Source organism: Molossus molossus, unplaced genomic scaffold, assembly GCF_014108415.1.
Source record: "Molossus molossus isolate mMolMol1 unplaced genomic scaffold, mMolMol1.p scaffold_m16_p_15, whole genome shotgun sequence".
Taxonomy (NCBI): Eukaryota; Metazoa; Chordata; class Mammalia; order Chiroptera; family Molossidae; genus Molossus; species Molossus molossus.
Window position 1 is genome coordinate 65,836,231 of NW_023425350.1, and position 18,706 is coordinate 65,854,936.

Consider the following 18,706-nt stretch of genomic DNA (forward strand, 5'->3'; position numbering starts at 1 on the left):
GCTCTGTGAGTCCACATGCCCAAGAAGTTTTCCCAAGGGTGAGCCACCTGCCCAAGGCAAATGGTAAATCCCCCAAAAAGATTCAGAAGCTCCTCACCCTGAATCCAAGGGGAAGACAAGCTTCCCATGACCCTTCTGTTACACTGGGCTGTGCCCCTGACTGCTCTGCTCATCTAGAATATTCCGTCACTAGAATATCTCCCCTCCATTCTGAACCTCCCTGACATACTGACTCAACAGCTGTGTGAGCAAGCGGACCGCCGTCCTGCAGGGAAAGGGCGCACTGGAGTTGTGGTTGGGAGCTTTCTAAGACATTCTCTAGACAAAGAGTTTTTACACGTCTGTTTTCGCAGTTTTCTTACATTATCAGAACCTCTAGCAGCCCTTGCAAGTCCATTATATGAAGCCAAAAGCCATATATATGTACACTGTAGTCCAAAGTATTAGTACCAAGAACAAAAAAAGTTTAAAAAAATGCCTTTGCATTTACAGGACTAAAAGTGAAGTATGCAACAAATAAATTACAAATGTACATCTGGGCAGTGAGGGGGATTCTCTTACATTTCTAAAAACACTGCTGTCTGTAATGACAATCCAATCGTGGAAAATGACCAACCTCAGAAGACAGGGTCACACCCTCCCCAGCAAAATAAAGAAAAGGAAAAACCAAGATCCTAAAAGTGGAAGAGGGGGAGAGGGAAAAGGCCGTGTCTGTGAGGCTGCGCACTCAAGCACACCAGCTTGCAGATGTCTGTTGTTAGTGAAGAGCTCTTTAAGGCAGAGAAGAAACATTCTGTGTATCCGGTGCTGTTGGCTCATCTCACTCACGTGGTTTCAGTGGCCGAGGATGAGGTACTTTTCTTCCTGAAGCGAGATCGGAGGATTCTAGGAGGTGCCTGGCAGAGGAAACAGAAAAAGGCATCCCTCAATTTGGCATAAACGTGGGGTCTCCTGAGGACAGCACCTAGATAGGTTTGTGTTGAGACATCTTGTTCTTTTGGCCAAATGCTGGGGCTGGGGGCTCACGCTGAGGTTCCACAACAGAATCAGAGGCGCTTTCCAAGCGTCTCTGGGGAGCCGAGCCCCTTGAGAAGGGCATGCCTGCCTGTCCATGCAGTCCTAAGTCCCTGGGCCTCCCAAGCGAATGGCTGCACAGAGCGACACATCCTTCTTGTTTCTGCCTTGGGAGCAAAATGATCTTAACAAGTGACTCAGCAGAGAGAAATGCCGCCCCATGTCTCCCCTCGCCTTTGTGATTTTCTTGGGAACGACCTCCTGTTTCTTGTTACGGGCTTCACATTTCCATCGCCAAGGTTCCAGTCCTCTTTTTGGACGTGAAGTTCTTTCATTCACAGCAAACCGCACCACAAAGTGAAACACAGTCTCTAAATATAAAGGGTTTTCTCCTAGCCTAGCACTCAAGGGGGTTCACACAAGGGCCCCACCCCACCTCCAAGCCGGCTGTGTCTACTTCTCTGCACTCAGCTTCATCTACACACACTGTCCTTTCAGGCCTTGCCTCCCCCTGACTGCAACCCCCCCCCCTTCTGTCCTCTGTAGGACCAAGACCAGAGTCACTCCTGAGACCCTGCCCCACAGCCCAGTCCCACACAACAGGATTGTCACCTGGTTGGTTCTCACAGTGGCCCGCATCTGAGAGGACTAAGGACTCTGAGCCCTCGGCAGGCGGAGGGACAGACCGACACCTTTACCTTTACAGCAGTGAGCAATACAACCAATGAACTTTAACCTGCCTTGGGCTGCCGAACAGGAAACCAACTTGTGCAGCTTTGAAAAACAAAACCCAAATGGCACAGACCCCCAGGCCCTAGAATGATTCTGGCACCTTCCCCTCTAGCCTTCTCCCCACTTCAGAGCTGCCCAGGCCATAATGGGCTCCTCGGGCAGTGTCCGGACCCAGGACACCTTTCCCAAAGCCTCTAACTTCAAAATTGACCCAGGAGTGCCGCCTTGGAAAGGAATGTTGGGCTCCCGCACGCCGGGCTAAGGGCTGCAGTGCTGGTGTGAATCGCGGGCCTTGTGTTTGTGTAGGGAACCTTCAGTGCATGTCCTCGTCGGGGTCTCATGGGGTCTCTACACTGGGCACGGGATCCCATGCCTCAGATGGATTCTCAGGCCACAGTGTCCAGCAGATGGGGAATAGGAGAGGCGACATGAGGGGGCAGAGAGGAAGACTCGGGGCCCCCGTTCTGCAGCCCCACCTCTGAGCCCAAGGCCGGTGACTCCCTAGCCACGTCACAGAGCAAGGCTCATGAGGCTCTGGGCTTGGCCCTCCCACTGCAGAACTCCATGCTAATCTACAAATACCAGGTGTGTTGTTCTGTCATTGTACAGGGTTGTGCCCCTTTAGTAATGTTTTATGAATATCTACTTTGTACCAAGCACTCTGCTGTGTCTTGGAAATACTGTGATAAACAAGCTAATATATTTACAAAATCTTGTCAAATAACACATTCTGAGTTTTTCTTACCCTCCAAACACTCATTTCGGTTGCTTTTCGCTCACATAGGTTTATTTTTTTAATAAATAAACCAATTTTTAAAAAAGTTTAGACGCTATATTCCATCTCCTAATTCGAAACTAAATTACTAGGGTCTTCTTTGACCCCTGCCAAATAACTGGATGCTACCTAGTGGCCTGTCCTGCCTGTCTGAGGGAGGGAGATCTTCCCACCCCGGCACTCGGGCAAGGGCACTCGCGCAAGGCTGGGTGCCCCCCGAGAGGAGGCCTCCAGGACACCCAGGTCTCCAGGGCAAAGCCCTTGTGCACACACATGCTCCAACCCACAGCCCCAGACACCGTGTACCTCCAGGGGGAACTCCGTCTTCCGAAGCGCCTTATACTTGTACATGAAATCCAGCAGGTCTTCCTCCTCCTCATCAGAAAAGGCCAATGGTTTTTGGACCTGGTGGGGCTCCCATGCCTTCACACCACCCTCATCCACATCTCCCTCAACCACTTAATGTCCATTTACAATCTACACAGAGGAGACAAAGTACAGCGAGGAGGGTCAGTGCAGGAGCACGGAGGCAGGCAAGGGCAAGGTTAGGCACACAGCACGGAACGTCAGTCCTGTTAGGACAGCCGAGGCCCCTCTGTCTGAAGAAGCAGCCACTATCCTCTGGGGATCCTGCCAGGGAGGGGGGTCGGGATGGTGAGCGTGCAGCTGTGACTGACTACACACTGCAAAGGAACAGGCACAGGCTTCAGACTCTACTGGTGAGCTACCACCGCCTCCTTGGGAGAAGAAAGATGCAGCTGAGGCTGTGATACCACAGCAGGGGAATGCTGGGGCGGGGCTCCTCTCCAGAGGCCAGTGGCAATACTTTCAAAAGGGGGAATAGCATGGTTTTCTCTGTTCCACACACAAGCAATGCTGCCAGTGCATGACGCGTGCATATTCGGCTCCAGGCATTCTTTCAGACACGGCATGTACAATGCCAGGAGGCCTCACGGAGAACCTTAAGCAAAGCTATGTAGATGTTTCATGTGCAAGGCGAAGTCCTATAGAAGCAAAGGAGCCTAGTGGAAGGAGAATCTAGAAGTAGCCTTCATCTGAAAAATGACAGCAAGACTCCTGATTCAGTCGGCCTCGACTGAGCCACGGGAGGAGCTCCAGAATTAATTCACGTCACTGAACACAGTGTTCTTTACACGTTCAATGCTGAGCATATTCTGTGCCATCTGGCCAGACAGTCCAGCTTGGTCAAGATATGAAATAGTTCCTGTCCATGCACAGCCTATCTGACATCCACAGACACATCCTTCTATACTTTACATATTGTTTTTACCTAGAATCACAAAATACAAAGCTGGGGGGCTCTCAGATCCTCTTGTCCACTGCCCTGAGGCCTGCAGGCAGAAACCAGAGCTCCTTCTGGGACACCCTACCACTGCTCCCAAACACATATTCAGCCACCAAATGTGTCCTCTCCATGAAAAGGGAACTCGCTAGTATCAAAGCACCAGGTGTGGGCTAAGTAAAACTAACAACTAAACCCTAATCTTGAGTAGCTTCCCCAGGTATTACCCCCAACAGCCAGCAGGTGGCAGCCCGAGAGCACAATTGTCCTCACCTGGCATCTCAATGCTGAACTGTAGGCTGGGAGTGACCTCAGACAGCAGCACCTTAGCAAGGGCCAAGCTGAGATCACTGCCCTGCCTTTGACTCTTTTTGCTGTTGTTGTTCTGTGTATCCCCCGGCCTGCTCACTCTGGGTTTAGGTTTTCCTCTGGTCCCTTCTGCTGCCCAAAGCAGCTGCACCCTTCGGAGTGCTGACTGGAGATGGCAACTCCAAGGAGCCCTCCCTGAATCTCTGGCCCTGGCTGCTCCCCCCCCCCCCCCCCCCAGCACTTGGGCTGTGTCACAGAGCTTGTGCTGCGTGCCCTGGTTCTCACATCAGTCTCATTGCCTCAGCCCCGCAGACAGCGTCCTGAGCTTGGGGCCCATGGCAGATCCCGCCCTGGTCCCTCTGTGCACTGACCCAGGGCTGAACACACAGTGGCCACTCAGCCACTGAACAAGGTGGACTACTGGCATCATCTCAGAGAGCTCAGCTCTTGTCCCAGATCAGAGCTCGATACCCACCCACACGAAATTCCTTCTGGGCACAGACACCTCCTGCCTGCGGAGGAGAAAAAGACAGAAGCGCTCAGACCAGAGCAGAAGCTGCAGAAGCAGCCTGGCCAGCGCTGTCTGCCAGGGACCTGCATCCTGGGAGCGGGCTTGGGGCTGCTTGGAGTCTGCGCCTCCACACAGGCAGCTGCCTGTAAACCCGGACCACAGCTCCCCCTGCAGTAACCACTCCGGAGTTCGGAAGGCAGGTCCTCGGGCACCTGGCGATTGGGCCTGCGCACCCAGGCTGGAACGGCTGAGACTGCGCAATGAACTCACACGTTACCGAGGTCACAGCTGCCACCATCCCCATCTCAGGACTGAAACCAAAAGGGGTTCGAGTGTGTTCTCCACCGCACACTTGAGCACAGACTGAAGGGTGGAAAGGAAGTGACCCCTGGCCCACTAGGAGTGACAGGTCAAGGGGAACCCAGATATCCAGGCAGGGACAGAAAGCAAGTGTTCAACTCGGCTGCGGCTGGCAGCGAAGGAGGCTGCTGTGGGCAGCTCGCGGGCCAGAAGGAGCCTCCGATGGAAGCGACAGAGAGAACCTACTAAAAAGAGAAGAACCCTACTGATCACTGTCCACTGAGAGTTTCCACCAAGAACGTTGTGTGTAATATTTTGCCTGACTCTCGGGACCACGAGAATAAACATTCTGGACAAGCTGGCGTCTGGATGGCTATCGTGTGACACGGAGTCTCTCAACTGCGCTTCCCTCTTGGCAGTGGCCGCAAGGACGCCTGGCCCCCTTGACAGTCCAACCTCAGGGCTCGCATTAAAAATCCTCTCGCCTCTGCCTCCCTCCTACCTGCCTACTCCCTTTCCTCCGAGCCGCATTCCTCCTACGTCGGTTTGATCTATCATCTATATTCCTGTAAGGAGACAAATCCCTCTTGGAACGGGGAGTACTATAAATGAAGAAATAAAGCCATCCCGCCAAGAGGGGCACCAGGATGAAGATGAGGACGGGTGGTTGAGCAGGGTGTTGCTACCCACACCTTAGTCCTCCGGTGGCTCCCAGAGACAGCTGATGTGGGAGGAACGTCCCTTGTGGAAGGTCATTTGGACGGCCACCACCTCCAAATCTCAGAAGGTGGCAGTCAGACCTTGAGCCTGCAGAGTGCCACGCCTGGGGGCCTCTGATTTTCCACAGCAGGGGAATGAGTGTGTGGCCGTGGCTGACACTCCGTATTAGCACACACGTCAGCTCGGCTACAGCAGGCGGGAAGCAGCTCCCTCTTCTCTCTGGAGGGAGCAGGGACAGAGAAACTGGCAGACTCCAGCCCCTGAAGACCCAGCAGGTCCAGCGGCTCTGAGCCCTAGGCACCCCCGCCCCCGCAGGCAGCAGAACAAGCCCTGGGTTAGTAAACACATCCCACACGGCACACGTGAGTGGGAGCATTAAAGGACGTCAGCCAACGTGTGGAGAGGGGCACACCCGTCTGGAACACTTACATCCACGTCCACCAGCCACCGAGGAGAGAGAAAAGAATATTCTGTTAGGCAGGGTCTTTGGAGATGAAACACACCTGGGTGAACATGCAGGCACGCACACATCCCGCATAGACACACACGCCTTCCCAAGCTCTTAAACTGTGGACGGCTCCTGCTGCTGCCGAGGACTGGACCGTCCAGGCTACTCCGTAAACCGCCTTCCCCACCCCCAACTGCGAGGGCAAACAGGGATGATTTGCTTTTTAAAACGATGTTCCAGCCTGGCCCATGTGGCTCAGCGGTTAGTGTTGGCCCATGGACCAAAGGGTCTTCGGTTCGATTGCAGTCAAGGGCACATACCTGGGTTGCAGGTTTGATCCCCGACCTGGCTGGGGTTGTGTGGGAGGCAACCAGTCGATGTGTCTCTCTTACACTCACATCAATGTTTCTCTCTCTCTCCCTCCCTCCCTCCCTCCCATTCTCTCTAAAACTCAATGGAAAAATATCCTCGAGTGAGGATTAACAAAGAAACAAACAAAAATAAAAACTGATGTTCCACACAGTTGATTTTTTTTTAAAAATCCATCTCTATGACTCATTCCCAGAGCACTACCAAGTTCAGTTCTATACTACATCATCTTAGGCAGAAAGAAAAGAGGGGAGGGAGGGAGGTGGGGGCCGGAGGGAGAGAACAGACACACACCAGAGACAGATGCAGTGACTAGGGGATCGATGGCAGAAGGGGGCAGAAAATGTTCTCCTACAATCCAAGATGCAGATGGAAATCAATTCCGGGGACCAGAAAGGCCCTCTGATCGAAGTACCTGTGACCCACTGAGATCTCTCTCAGGACATCACTGCCCGAGCGCTGGCCTCCAGCCCCCACGGCAAAACAAGGCTCCCCTAACACCATCTGCTGCCTCTTGCCCAGCACCCTTCACTGCAGAGGGGGCCGGAGCTGTAAGGGCCAAGGGGCATCAACGCCACCACTTTACAGAGGAGGAAACTGAGGCCTGGGAGTGGAGGGACTTTCCTCGCAAGCATACTCTAGGGAACGAGTAGAACTCCAGGGCACTGGTGTCAAGAGGGCCCACAAAAGGGAGAACTGGGGCAAAGGTTCCCAGATCACAGTCCTGAGCAGGGCACCCCAGCCCGAGGCCTCCTCTGAGCCCCACCCGCTGCCCTCTCCCCAGTAACCGCCCTGTCCCCACAGCTCCCGGGGACAGCACACGCTACTAAATGCCCCCAGTCAAGGGCAGTTCTGTTCGCGTGCACGGGAAACACAGCCTCGACTGAAGCCAGCAGGTGGCAGGGGACGCGAGGGCTCCCGGCAAGCAGCACAGAGCAGTCCGGTGAGGAAAGGTGGAGGAGAAGGCGGCGTTACTCTCCCTGGTCCCCCAGGTGACAATATCGCAGAATCAGAGGCCTTCTGAAGGGGTCACGGAATTTGCAAACTCAAAATTTTAAAGGGTGAACTGACAGAAATAGCCAGCTACCCGGCGCCACTAGCACGGCACGGTTGTTGCGTGAACTGGTACACCCACCGGCCCAAGATCAGGCCCTAGAGCTGGGAGCTGCGGCCCTGCCCTCCCTCCCTTGGGATATCACTGACAGATGACACTGTTAGCTTCAGGTGTACAGCTTAATAATGACATATATAACCTGGGCATGTGCCCTGACTGGGAATCGAACTGGTCACCTCTTGGTGAATGGGTCGATGCTCAACCAGTGAGCCACACCGGCCGGGCAATAATTATATACATAGCCCTTCCGCTCTGATGTGGATCAGGGAACCCCCAAGAGACAGGTAGCCCCATAACCAGGGCAGGAGAATGGTTCCCACTGTCCTCCACTCACGACCCCTCTGTCAGTTCACATTGGGCTTATGGCCTCCAAATCCCCCAAGTTTTCTACAGACCTTAACAATTCTTGGCATTGAGAAGCCTTAAAAATGAAGAAATTAGGGAAAACAGGACCCTTCCTATAATGCAGCTTCCTGTCCTCCTGCTCACCCTCGACGTGGGGGGACGTGGTGAGCCCCAGCGGCATCAGGCTGGTGGCACAGGCAGCAGCGGGCGCTGTGTGGCACCCCCCGGCAGGCACCTGCAGGCCGCGGGTGTGAAGGGGGAGCTGGGGGGTACCGGCACCGCGAGTCCCCCATGTCCAGTTCAGGTTAGGGGAAAAGAGGCAGCAGGTCAGCAGAGAGCAATGTGGCCCACTGGGTGCCCATGGCCCCACCAAGCCTTCATCACACAGGAGGGCGGCAGCAGGAGCCCCTGGGCAGGACCAGGAGACCCCGAGCTCGACCTCTGTCCCTGAGGTTTCCTAGCTGCTCTGGGTTACAGTCGCCATCACCCTCATCCTTCAAAGAGCCCTTTCCCGGCCATTTTTACTACAGCTCAGCGAGGTGGAAGGCGGGATCTTTCTCTCTACTTGAAGCTCAGGGAACCGAGGCTCAGCGTGGTTAGGTGATTCACACACGGTTACACAGCTAGTAAGTGGCAAAGCAAGACCAGGGCTCCCTTGGTGGCAGCAGGACCAAGGGACTGCAGGGCGTCAGAGGCCCTGAGTGAGCTCCTGTGTCCTCATCCCAGAGCTCAAGGGAACATGACCCTGTGGTGGTCTGAAAAGACCCCACACATTCTTTGATACTCCTCCCTTCAAGAGGTGAAGATTGAGTCCCCTCTCTTGAGTGTGGGCTGAACTTAATGACCCACTTCCAACCAACAGAACAAGGCAGAAGTGGGGGACTGCTACTTCCCAGACAAGGTCCCAACAGGGACTGACTTCCCGCATTCTCTGTCCAGTCTCTGCGTGAAGGCAGCGGCCGTGCTGTTAGGACACTCGGGCAGCCCTGGACAGGCCCACGTGGTAAGGAACTGAGGCCTCCAGCCAACAGCCACGAGAGAGCCCTCCCCTAGCCCGTCTGGCCTCCAGACGACTGCAGCCCTGGCCGACTTCTTGACTACAGCTCTTGAGGGACCCCGAGCCAGAACTACCCAGTTAAGTCGCTCCCAATCCCTAGCCTGCAGACACCTAAGAGAATACAGGCGTGCAATTGTGAGGAGTTAACCTCCTACCCTCTGCCCCAGACCATGCAGCTGAAAGGGAGCCCCGAGGCCAGGTGCCAGCTCCCGGCTAGAGCCTCCTCCAGGGGCAGCATCAGCACAGAGACCGCTGCTCACTCACCTTTCCTGGTCCTGCAGGTGGAGCAGCAGGTGCACACTGTGGGGATGGGGGCACCGTCAGTGACAGCCCCCTCTTGACAGGAGCCAGCCCCAGGCAAACAGGGAGGCCCCAGTGAAGTGTGGGGATCCCCGTGTGTTCAGTATAGGGGTCCCAGGAGTGTGGGTCTCTGCAGAGCACCAAGGTAGGGGAGGGGATCATTCCAGTCAGCTTCGCCTTGGACGCCCTAGCCCAGCCCACAGGTTGGTCCCCGTATGCTGAAGCCTCAGGGAAGGCAGGAGTTGGGGTCAAAATTTCCTCTAAGAAATAACTCCAACCACCCCTGCCCAGGTGCCCCTCCTTTCTACACCTTCCAGGGCAGAGTGACCTCTGTGAAACCTCAGACCAACCTCTGACCCCGCAAAGTCCTTGTGTCTAGCCATTTGGTCGGAGGCCTAATTTGCTGATTTGCACACTCCATCGGTTTTGGTGTACATCCAGGCCCCAGTATCCAGCAGGGGCTCACCAAACACATGCTGAGTGTCCCCAAGTTCATGGAAGGCGAGGATCAGTCTTTCAACTCCCTTGTACCCTTCTCGGGGTCCAGTGTCTTTCAACAGATGGTGTCTGACAAACACCTCCCGGTTCCTTCCGTAAGGAGGGCGATGTGTTCTTGCAGACTCCGGGTTGTCATTTTGCACATATTTTTATCTTACACAGCTTGCTACATAGTATCTCATTCTGCTTCGTACTTTTTTCACGAGGCATCATGTCTGCCAGATCGATCAGTATGATCAGTATGCACACCGGAAGTGCCGCGTGGCTGCCGCTTCCGCCCTTCCCTGCCTCCTGCTCCTGTCCAGGGCTTGCCAGGGATCTGCTCGCTCTCCTTACAGCCCTGAGATGGAGGCGGAGTAGGGACGACTGTGCCCTTGTTTCAGAGGAGGAAGCTTGAGAAGGCCAAGCTCCTCTTCTGTGCCCAGGTCAGATCATCTGGCCGTGACCTCCCGGGCTGGCCGTCACCCTGAGAAAGGTGCTGAGGCTCCCCCTAGGCCCAGCGGGACAAGTGTGGCGGCTGCTTCGTGACATCTGCCTGGCTGTGTTGTATGCTGTCTGTAGGGCCAGTGCCACCCAGCCAGGACAGAAGCCCGGACTCGGGGCCCTTTCTCCTACCCGACCACGCCCAGTGCCCAGGCCCACAGCGGGGGCTGGGAAGGCATGCCAGCCCTGTGAGGCTGGGCCTTGTTCGCCAGACTTCCTCCCAGGCACTCAGGGGTTATGAGGGCCTCATATTGGGGTGCTTTTGCCCCATACTCAGGCCTTGGGCCATTTTACACCTGTCTTTCTTTCTGAGAGAACTTTTATTTTAGCGCCCAGAACAGCTGGGATGAAGGCCACATGGCCTTGTCCTCCCTGCTGGCCAGCACCTCCCTTCCTGCCCTGAAACCACAGGTGTCGAGGCCAAGGGTGGGCGGTGAGGGCAGCGGTTCACTGAACACCAGCTGCTTGGCCTGCGACCCGAGCGCCCCTGCCTCCCCACGTCAGAAGAATCACTGCAACCGCGGTGGCGGGGCCAGTGCAACACGAATCATCCCCAGCTCTCGCCTACCTGGTGCTGGTCCAGGGTGTTCAAGGCCCAGGGGACAACTCCCATCGCCTTGTAGATCCCACCTGACTTCTCCCTTTCCCAGGTGAGGCTGCCCTGAATCATCCACCCAGGGGAGGCCGAGGCAGGAGGCCTGGACTCCTGTCCGTGTGGCCCTGGCGCAAGGCAAGACCTCTCAGCCTCCTTCCTCTACTTGGTTCCCCTCTACAGTAACAACATCGAATGCAAGAGGGAAAGGGACGGTGGGGCCACCAAGGTCCACTTCTTAGTCAAATCAGGGATCCCTCCCTTGAGCCTCAGTACATGATTGTCCACCTTTGGTTTGGGCCCTTCCAATGTCAGGGATCTCACTACCTCCCAAGGCAGCCCACTACTCTCCTGGAGTGCACTTCGTATGATAAAGTGCCTTCCTCGGCGAATTAAATAACAGCAGCAGCGACTACACCGAGTGCCAGGCATGATCCCAAGCACTTTTCCAGGGGTCATTCCACTTGCATTCCTCATAACCACCCCACAGGTGGGAACTGCTCTCCTCGTGTGCAGATAAGGAATCAGAGGTGCCGAGGGAGTCAACGCCTTGTCCAGGTCACACAGCCAACACGTGATCCCCCCTTGGAACTTTACCCCACTGGCCCTTGCTCTGCCTTCTGAGCCCACAGAACTGGGGCCCTTTTGCTTCCAAATGATAGCCTGCGTTGGAGGCTCCGCAGCCAACGAGCCGCTCCAGGGTCGGGCGACCCCGATTCCACTCCAGTCCCCGCTCTGAGACAGTGCCTAGCAGGCTGAAGCTGCAGATGCTCCGGGAAGTCTGGGTGGTCAGTGGGTGAGAAAACGGAAGGCGCTGGCCCAGGAGCCAGGAGGCCACAGGAGAGCACCACCAGCCGGCGACCATGGTGACAATTCCCTTCCCTGGACCTTTGTCTTCTCGTTGGTGAAATCAGAGGGAGAAACTAAATGATCCCTGAGGTTCCTTTTCCTGCCTGGCCTTTTGGGATCCCATTCTATGTTCTCCTGGGATGGATTCCCCAGGAGATAACCTCTCCCTTAGGTAGATTCCCACCATGGCCAAACCCTCACCTCCATAACCCTGCTAGGTTTGTTAAAACATCTCCTTTCCAACAGAAAAGCCACAGTCCTCAACCTGGGGCCGGGGGAAAGGGTTATTCCCGAGAGGAGGAAGCTGATGGGCCCCAGGCCCGGCTCTGAGCTGCTCAGCCTCCCCTGGAGGGTGCGTGAGTACCGTTCTCAGGGAGAGACCTCCCAAAGGCAGGTGGGGTCCCTGGGGCTTGGGGCAAGGGGCCACCTGCAGGCTGCACCTCACAGTCAAGGTCCAGGTGACCTGGATGTCCCTGTTTGTACATTTAAGGACAGAGCAGCCACCAGCCACATATCACAGCCACCCTGTGACAAAAAGTGGCCCAGTTTCCACCCTGAGGCTCACCTTCCCACCAAGGGCAAGGGCAGGGGTGGCAGTCCAGACCAGTGTCCGGCCCCTCCCACCCCCTTCTGCTGGCAGTGACAGGGCTCAGCTCCTGAGGGCCCGGGTCCCTGTACCTCCCTGGGGATGGTCTGGGAAACCGAGTCCTGGCCCCGCTCCCCACCCCTAACCAAGCCCCAACCCTCCACAAGCCCGGGTCCCACTAATGGAGCAGTGCCAGTGGGTCCCAGCACACTGTCCTCGACATCATCACACATCTGGGTGTCACCCCAGACCTCACGAATCTCTGCAGATGGACCCCAGACTCTGCCAAGTCCGCAGGTTAATCCCGATACAGGCAACTTCTTGCCAGGAGTTTGACAACCAGAGGCAGACGTCAACGGGGACGTGCGGTTTCGTGAAGCCCTAACTTCCACAGGAACAAGACCTCTGAGCCAGAGTCGCCAGGCGTGTGGTCTGAGGTGTGCGTGGTGAACAGGGGCTCAGGGATGGGAGGAGAGGGGAGAGGGAGGGAGGACGGGAAAGACTCACACAGGGAAAAGGGGCCACCAGAGCCAGACTTCCTGGGCAGGCAGGAGGGGCCGCTCGGGTGCTCAGGACAGGTAAGCGCTCCCAGGAGGGAGGGTCAGGAAGGGAACAGAGAAAGCTGCCCTGACTAGTCCAGCTGTGCCTGTTGCCTCTGGGTTTGGTTCAGGTACAACAACCCAACCACCCCAATCCCCAGACAACCAGATGAAGGAGGGGGAACCCTGTGGTGCAAGTGACCTGAACCTGCCCCCAGTGAGTCCACAGGCCAGCCTCCTGCCCCGACCAGAGGGGCACTCTGCCCTGGCTGGCCTGGCATGGTCTGATGAATGTGTGTTGGTGGCCAGTCCGTGGGGCAAGGGCCGGGTGACCGGCCACAGAGCGGACTGGGCCCCTCAGGGAAGGAGGCCCAGGCGGGGAGCAGAGGGGAGGGGGACCCCTTACCTGAGCTGCCAGCGCTTTCAGAAGCACTCCTGGACATCTTTGGCTGGCCGTGCTTCCCGCCGGCGCGCCCGGACCCCGCGGCTGGGGGGCCTGACGGAGCAGGGACGCCGTCCCCCCTAATGGTGGTGAGGTCCTGCATGCTGAAGCTCCGGAGTCTCTCCGATAAGGCACCCTGTCCCTGGGTACAACACAGGAGGGACACGCGTCAGAGGCCGGCCCACGGCCCACGGGCAGTAGTGGGGCAGGCAAGACAAAGGCCAACAGGAAGCTCTGACAGTTAGCAAGGTGGAAACCAAACCCTGCAGACTCTGCGAGGGCAGGTGCCCAGTGTACTTGCTGGAAACACTGAGGGTCAAGGTCGGGACTATCCCAGGCCCCCTGTGGGGCTCAGCAGCTGTTCCTTGGGCTCCAGCCCTGCTCCTTCCTCCCCTCCAGAGCCTCAGACAGACCCAGGGCCCAGGGCGTGTTCCTCGGGCTCCTGCCCTGCTCCTTCCTCCCCTCCAGAGCCTCAGACAGACCCAGGGCCCAGGGCATGTTCCTCGGGCTCCAGCCCTGCTCCTTCCTCCCCTCCAGAGCCCCAGACAGACCCAGGGCCCAGGGCGTGTTCCTCGGGCTCCAGCCCTGCTCCTTCCTCCCCTCCAGAGCCTGAGACAGACCCAGGGCCCAGGGCATGTTCCTCGGGCTCCAGCCCTGCTCCTTCCTCCCCTCCAGAGCCCCAGACAGACCCAGGGCCCAGGGCATGTTCCTCGGGCTCCTGCCCTGCTCCTTCCTCCCCTCCAGAGCCCCAGACAGACCCAGGGCCCAGGGCATGTTCCTCGGGCTCCAGCCCTGCTCCTTCCTCCCCTCCAGAGCCCCAGACAGACCCAGGGCCCAGGGCATGTTCCTCGGGCTCCTGCCCTGCTCCTTCCTCCCCTCCAGAGCCTCAGACAGACCCAGGGCCCAGGGCATGTTCCTCGGGCTCCCTGCCCTGCTCCTTCCTCCCCTCCAGAGCCCCAGACAGACCCAGGGCCCAGGGCATGTTCCTCGGGCTCCTGCCCTGCTCCTTCCTCCCCTCCAGAGCCTCAGACAGACCCAGGGCCCAGGGCATGTTCCTCGGGCTCCTGCCCTGCTCCTTCCTCCCCTCCAGAGCCCCAGACAGACCCAGGGCCCAGGGCATGTTCCTCGGGCTCCTGCCCTGCTCCTTCCTCCCCTCCAGAGCCCGAGACAGACCCAGGGCCCAGGGCGTGTTCCTCGGGCTCCTGCCCTGCTCCTTCCTCCCCTCCAGAGCCCCAGACAGACCCAGGGCCCAGGGCGTGTTCCTCGGGCTCCTGCCCTGCTCCTTCCTCCCCTCCAGAGCCCCAGACAGACCCAGGGCCCTGGTCATGTTCCTCGGGCTCCTGCCCTGCTCCTTCCTCCCCTCCAGAGCCTCAGACAGACCCAGGGCCCAGGGCATGTTCCTCGGGCTCCTGCCCTGCTCCTTCCTCCCCTCCAGAGCCTGAGACAGACCCAGGGCCCAGGGCGTGTTCCTCGGGCTCCTGCCCTGCTCCTTCCTCCCCTCCAGAGCCTCAGACAGACCCAGGGCCCAGGGCATGTTCCTCGGGCTCCTGCCCTGCTCCTTCCTCCCCTCCAGAGCCTCAGACAGACCCAGGGCCCAGGGCATGTTCCTCGGGCTCCTGCCCTGCTCCTTCCTCCCCTCCAGAGCCTCAGACAGACCCAGGGCCCAGGGCATGTTCCTCGGGCTCCTGCCCTGCTCCTTCCTCCCCTCCAGAGCCTCAGACAGACCCAGGGCCCAGGGCATGTTCCTCGGGCTCCTGCCCTGCTCCTTCCTCCCCTCCAGAGCCTGACACAGACCCAGGGCCCAGGGCGTGTTCCTCGGGCTCCAGCCCTGCTCCTTCCTCCCCTCCAGAGCCTGACACAGACCCAGGGCCCAGGGCATGTTCCTCGGGCTCCTGCCCTGCTCCTTCCTCCCCTCCAGAGCCCCAGACAGACCCAGGGCCCAGGGCATGTTCCTCGGGCTCCTGCCCTGCTCCTTCCTCCCCTCCAGAGCCCCAGACAGACCCAGGGCCCGGCTGCCTGTAGCTCTGCTCCCAGGGGGTGTCAGCTGCTTCTCTGGCTTCATAGACACAAGCCTCCTTATACAGCTACATTGTCCTCAGACTCCAGTGCACGAGAATCTGGTCAGAAAATCAAAACCTAGTAACCCGCGTGCTTTGCCTGTCCTCTTTGCAAAGGAAATGAAATACAGGCTGTTTCCAAACGCACAACAGCAGTTTCTCTCATCTGCTCACGTCACGGTTTACGGAGCACACTCACTCCACGGCTGCATCAGAGCTTCATGAATACCCAGAGGGAATGAACGGGGAAGGAAAATATGATGTTCAAAAACCCTGCTGGCTGCGACCGCTTCATATGCTGAGGGCGCCACGGAGTTCATCTCAGGGGGAAACGGTTCTTTTGTTGGGGAAGCAAGACCAATCCATTACAGTTCTGAAGGGAAGGCCCTTGCTGTCTGGATGACAGTCGGCGTTGGACTGAAAAGGGTCATCGGGAGGCCCAGGGGCAGGGCAAAGCCTTAGTGCCTGGGGCTGCAGAGGGGGACCTGTGTTTGAGGGAGGAGGAGACCTGGGTTGGAGGGAGGCTGCTAGGAGACTGGCACTGTGAGAATTGGGTTGCATTTGTTTGTTTGTTTTTGTTAAGCCTCACCTAAGGATAGTTTTCTGTTGATTTGGATAGAGTGGATGGGAGGGAGGGAGGGAGAGGGAGAGAGAGAGAGAGAGAGAGAGAGAGAGAGAGAGGTCTATGTGAGAGAGACACATTGATCCCATATGACCCCAATCGGGGTCAGGGATTGAACCTGCAACCAGGTTCGTGCCCTTGACCAGGAATTGAACCTGCAAATCCTTGGTCCGCAGGCCGGGCCAGGGCTTGGGTTGGGATTTGAATAAAAAGTGATAGGAAGGCAAGTCACCAGCAGGCAAGGGAATGAACTCCAGGCATCTTCGGAAATACTGGGGGGGGGGGGTGGTCGTCAGACTTCCCACAGTACCTGGGATGGTGGGGGAGGGGAAAGAGACATTCTATTGGCATAATGAGAAAGAATGGCTCTAGGGGCTGGAGGACTTGGGGACAATAAGGCACAACAAACAACAGAAACAACAAATCAGCACAAAGTCGATGAGAACAGCTCACAGGAGGCTCCGGGCTGCGGCTGCAGTCGGGGGAGCTGATGAACAAACAAGCTTAGTCAGAGGCTTTCGGAGACTGCAGAAGGGTTTAGGGAATTTTTTCATTTTACTTAATTAAAAAAATAGCAATAAAAATGGGCCACCGAAGCACAGCAGTTCACTGTCTGACCTCAGCGAGAGCCGGCGAGACGGAATGAGTTCCTAAGGGAAAAACACAAGGGGCCGGTCGGCAGGTTTAAAAGAAATGTCAGAATAAAACAGATGCGCTAAAATATGAAAAGATACGTTCTCCACCTACCAAAGATATAAAGACAGTGCCTCCCAGAAACTAACAACAAACAGAAAACTGTTTCAACAATCAAATATATACAATCCAAAGGATACATCCAGGCAAGGGGGTTCGGGAGGACATTATGTGATGAAAGAGAGAAATCACCCTGGTTGCCTCAGACACTGCTCTGGATCCGCGGTGGACAAGGGGTCTGAGGCTTCACCTTCTGCACAGTAGCAGCCAGGAGTCTCTACCACGAACACAAGGGCAGGACCAGCTGCCCAGCGCAATCCCTCCAAGTCTATCAGCCAAGGATCCAAGATCATTTTATTCCAAAACACTCTAGATATCTAGAATTTAGAGGACATTAGATGTCTAAAGAACAAAAATTGATTCTAAAAAGAGAGAAAATATTCTGATAATTATAATGGAGTAATTCAATGTTAGGTTAACAGTCAGGATGATTCACTCTTCCATTTATTCTCCCATGTATTCATTTATCTAGTTAACTATCAAGAACTTTGCTATCAAGGGCAAGACACTGTGCTGTGTGTTGTTAGGAAATAAAAGCACAGTTTGATTTCTGACGAAACGTAGAAAGACAAATGGACAAATAACACAAAGGTGCCAGACCAGAAGCTGCAGAGAGGGCGGGTCACAGGAGGGCCTGCAGGGCAGGAAGGTGGTGAGGATCACATGAGATTGTGCCCAGAGAAGATATCTACAATCAAGCCCAATGCAACGAAGTTTCCAAAAACGTCAGCGGTGATGATAACAGCTGCCGCTGCCTAAGACACATAAGTTGCTGTTGAAATTAAATATACAAAAAGAAAGAAAGAAAGATCATTTCTGGCCAAAGGACCAGGAGGGGGTTCATGATCCCAAGTCCAAATACGTGATCAGGAACTAACTCCACCAGCGAGCCTGCCAGCTCTCGCCAGCACTCAGCACGGCGTCTGAGAGCCAGCGGCCGCGGGCACCACACATGCCCATTATGTCCACTTCAGCAAAGCCCTCCATCCGCTCCCAGCAGCCGGCCAGCCTGGCTCCAATGTCACTGGCATCATGAAGACTGGAAGTGGCAGAGGTGAGGAAAGAGAAGGCGATAACAACAGCTCGGTATCAACCGAGTCCTGTCTCAGAGGGAATCTCAGCAGCAGGGCCGCAAGGCTCTTGAAGACAAATGAGCTGTGCCCGTCCAAAGCAGCAGAGATGGTTCAAGGCAACCTGTCTCTCTCCTCTGTAAGCCTCTACCTCGGCCCTGCTCTGTCTCTGCTCGAAATCCCAGTCCTATTCACTCCCCACAAGCCCACCCCACCTGCCACGTCAGCTCTGCTCTAGAGAACCCTCGTTTCGTTATTTGGGAAACATGCAAGACTTGTTCACTGGCATTTTGCAAAACTGGGTTCTCTATTTTAGAAAAACAAATTTGGATCCCCTACGTTTGGAAAAGCTTAATACCATATTCTCCATAATTCAATGAGCCGTGTTACCATATTAAAAGCTTTGAGAAGTCCTACAGTATTTTGGGTTAATTCAGTGCACCCCAAAGGTATTTGACTACAGTGTTAGTTGGCCATCCAAAAGTCATCCCCAATCCCATTCTTGAAATGATGGGAAAAAAACAGATTTCCCAACCCCCCCTCGTAGCGGTGGATGGCCTTACGGTGGATGGCCGTGGGAGGCGGTCCCAGCCAGCAGGCGGTAAGGGGGATCTGCTGAGGGATTCTGGGAAAGGTGCTCTCTCTTCCTGTCCCCACTCCCTGCTTTCTGCCTTTGCATGGGTAGAACTGCCCTCTGTGACCAGGAGACTCAAGAGACATCCATCCAGGGCCCTGACATCACTAAGTCACTGGAATAACGACAGTGCTCACTTAGACTTCGTGGAAATGATCTTCAATTCTAGGACATAGAGTTTTCATCTCTGAAATGGGGGTGGGTCTTACAATTGCTGCCTTGGCGTCGCTGTCATTGCCTACACATGAACACGCCTGCTTGTTATTCCCCATGGCAAAATGAAC

The 18,706-nt window shown here is 56.1% G+C and overlaps 1 protein-coding gene across 3 annotated transcripts in view; it reads right to left on the bottom strand.

Annotated features, from left to right (window-relative positions):
- Positions 1–311: 311 nt before the first annotated feature.
- The window catches only part of REEP1 (receptor accessory protein 1), a 111,586-nt gene continuing 93,191 nt past the window's right edge, over positions 312–18,706 (bottom strand). For 2 of the 3 annotated variants that reach the window (XM_036263454.1, XM_036263453.1), the window contains 2 exons: positions 13,251–13,428; positions 832–896 (listed from right to left, as the gene is read on the bottom strand). In XM_036263454.1, coding sequence (XP_036119347.1) covers positions 886–896; positions 13,251–13,428 — 189 coding nt within the window. In that variant the 3' untranslated portion in view covers positions 832–885. Of the gene's footprint in view, positions 897–2,827; positions 2,980–9,261; positions 9,298–13,250; positions 13,429–18,706 lie in introns of all 3 variants that reach the window. The other variant, XM_036263456.1, reaches the window with a different exon arrangement.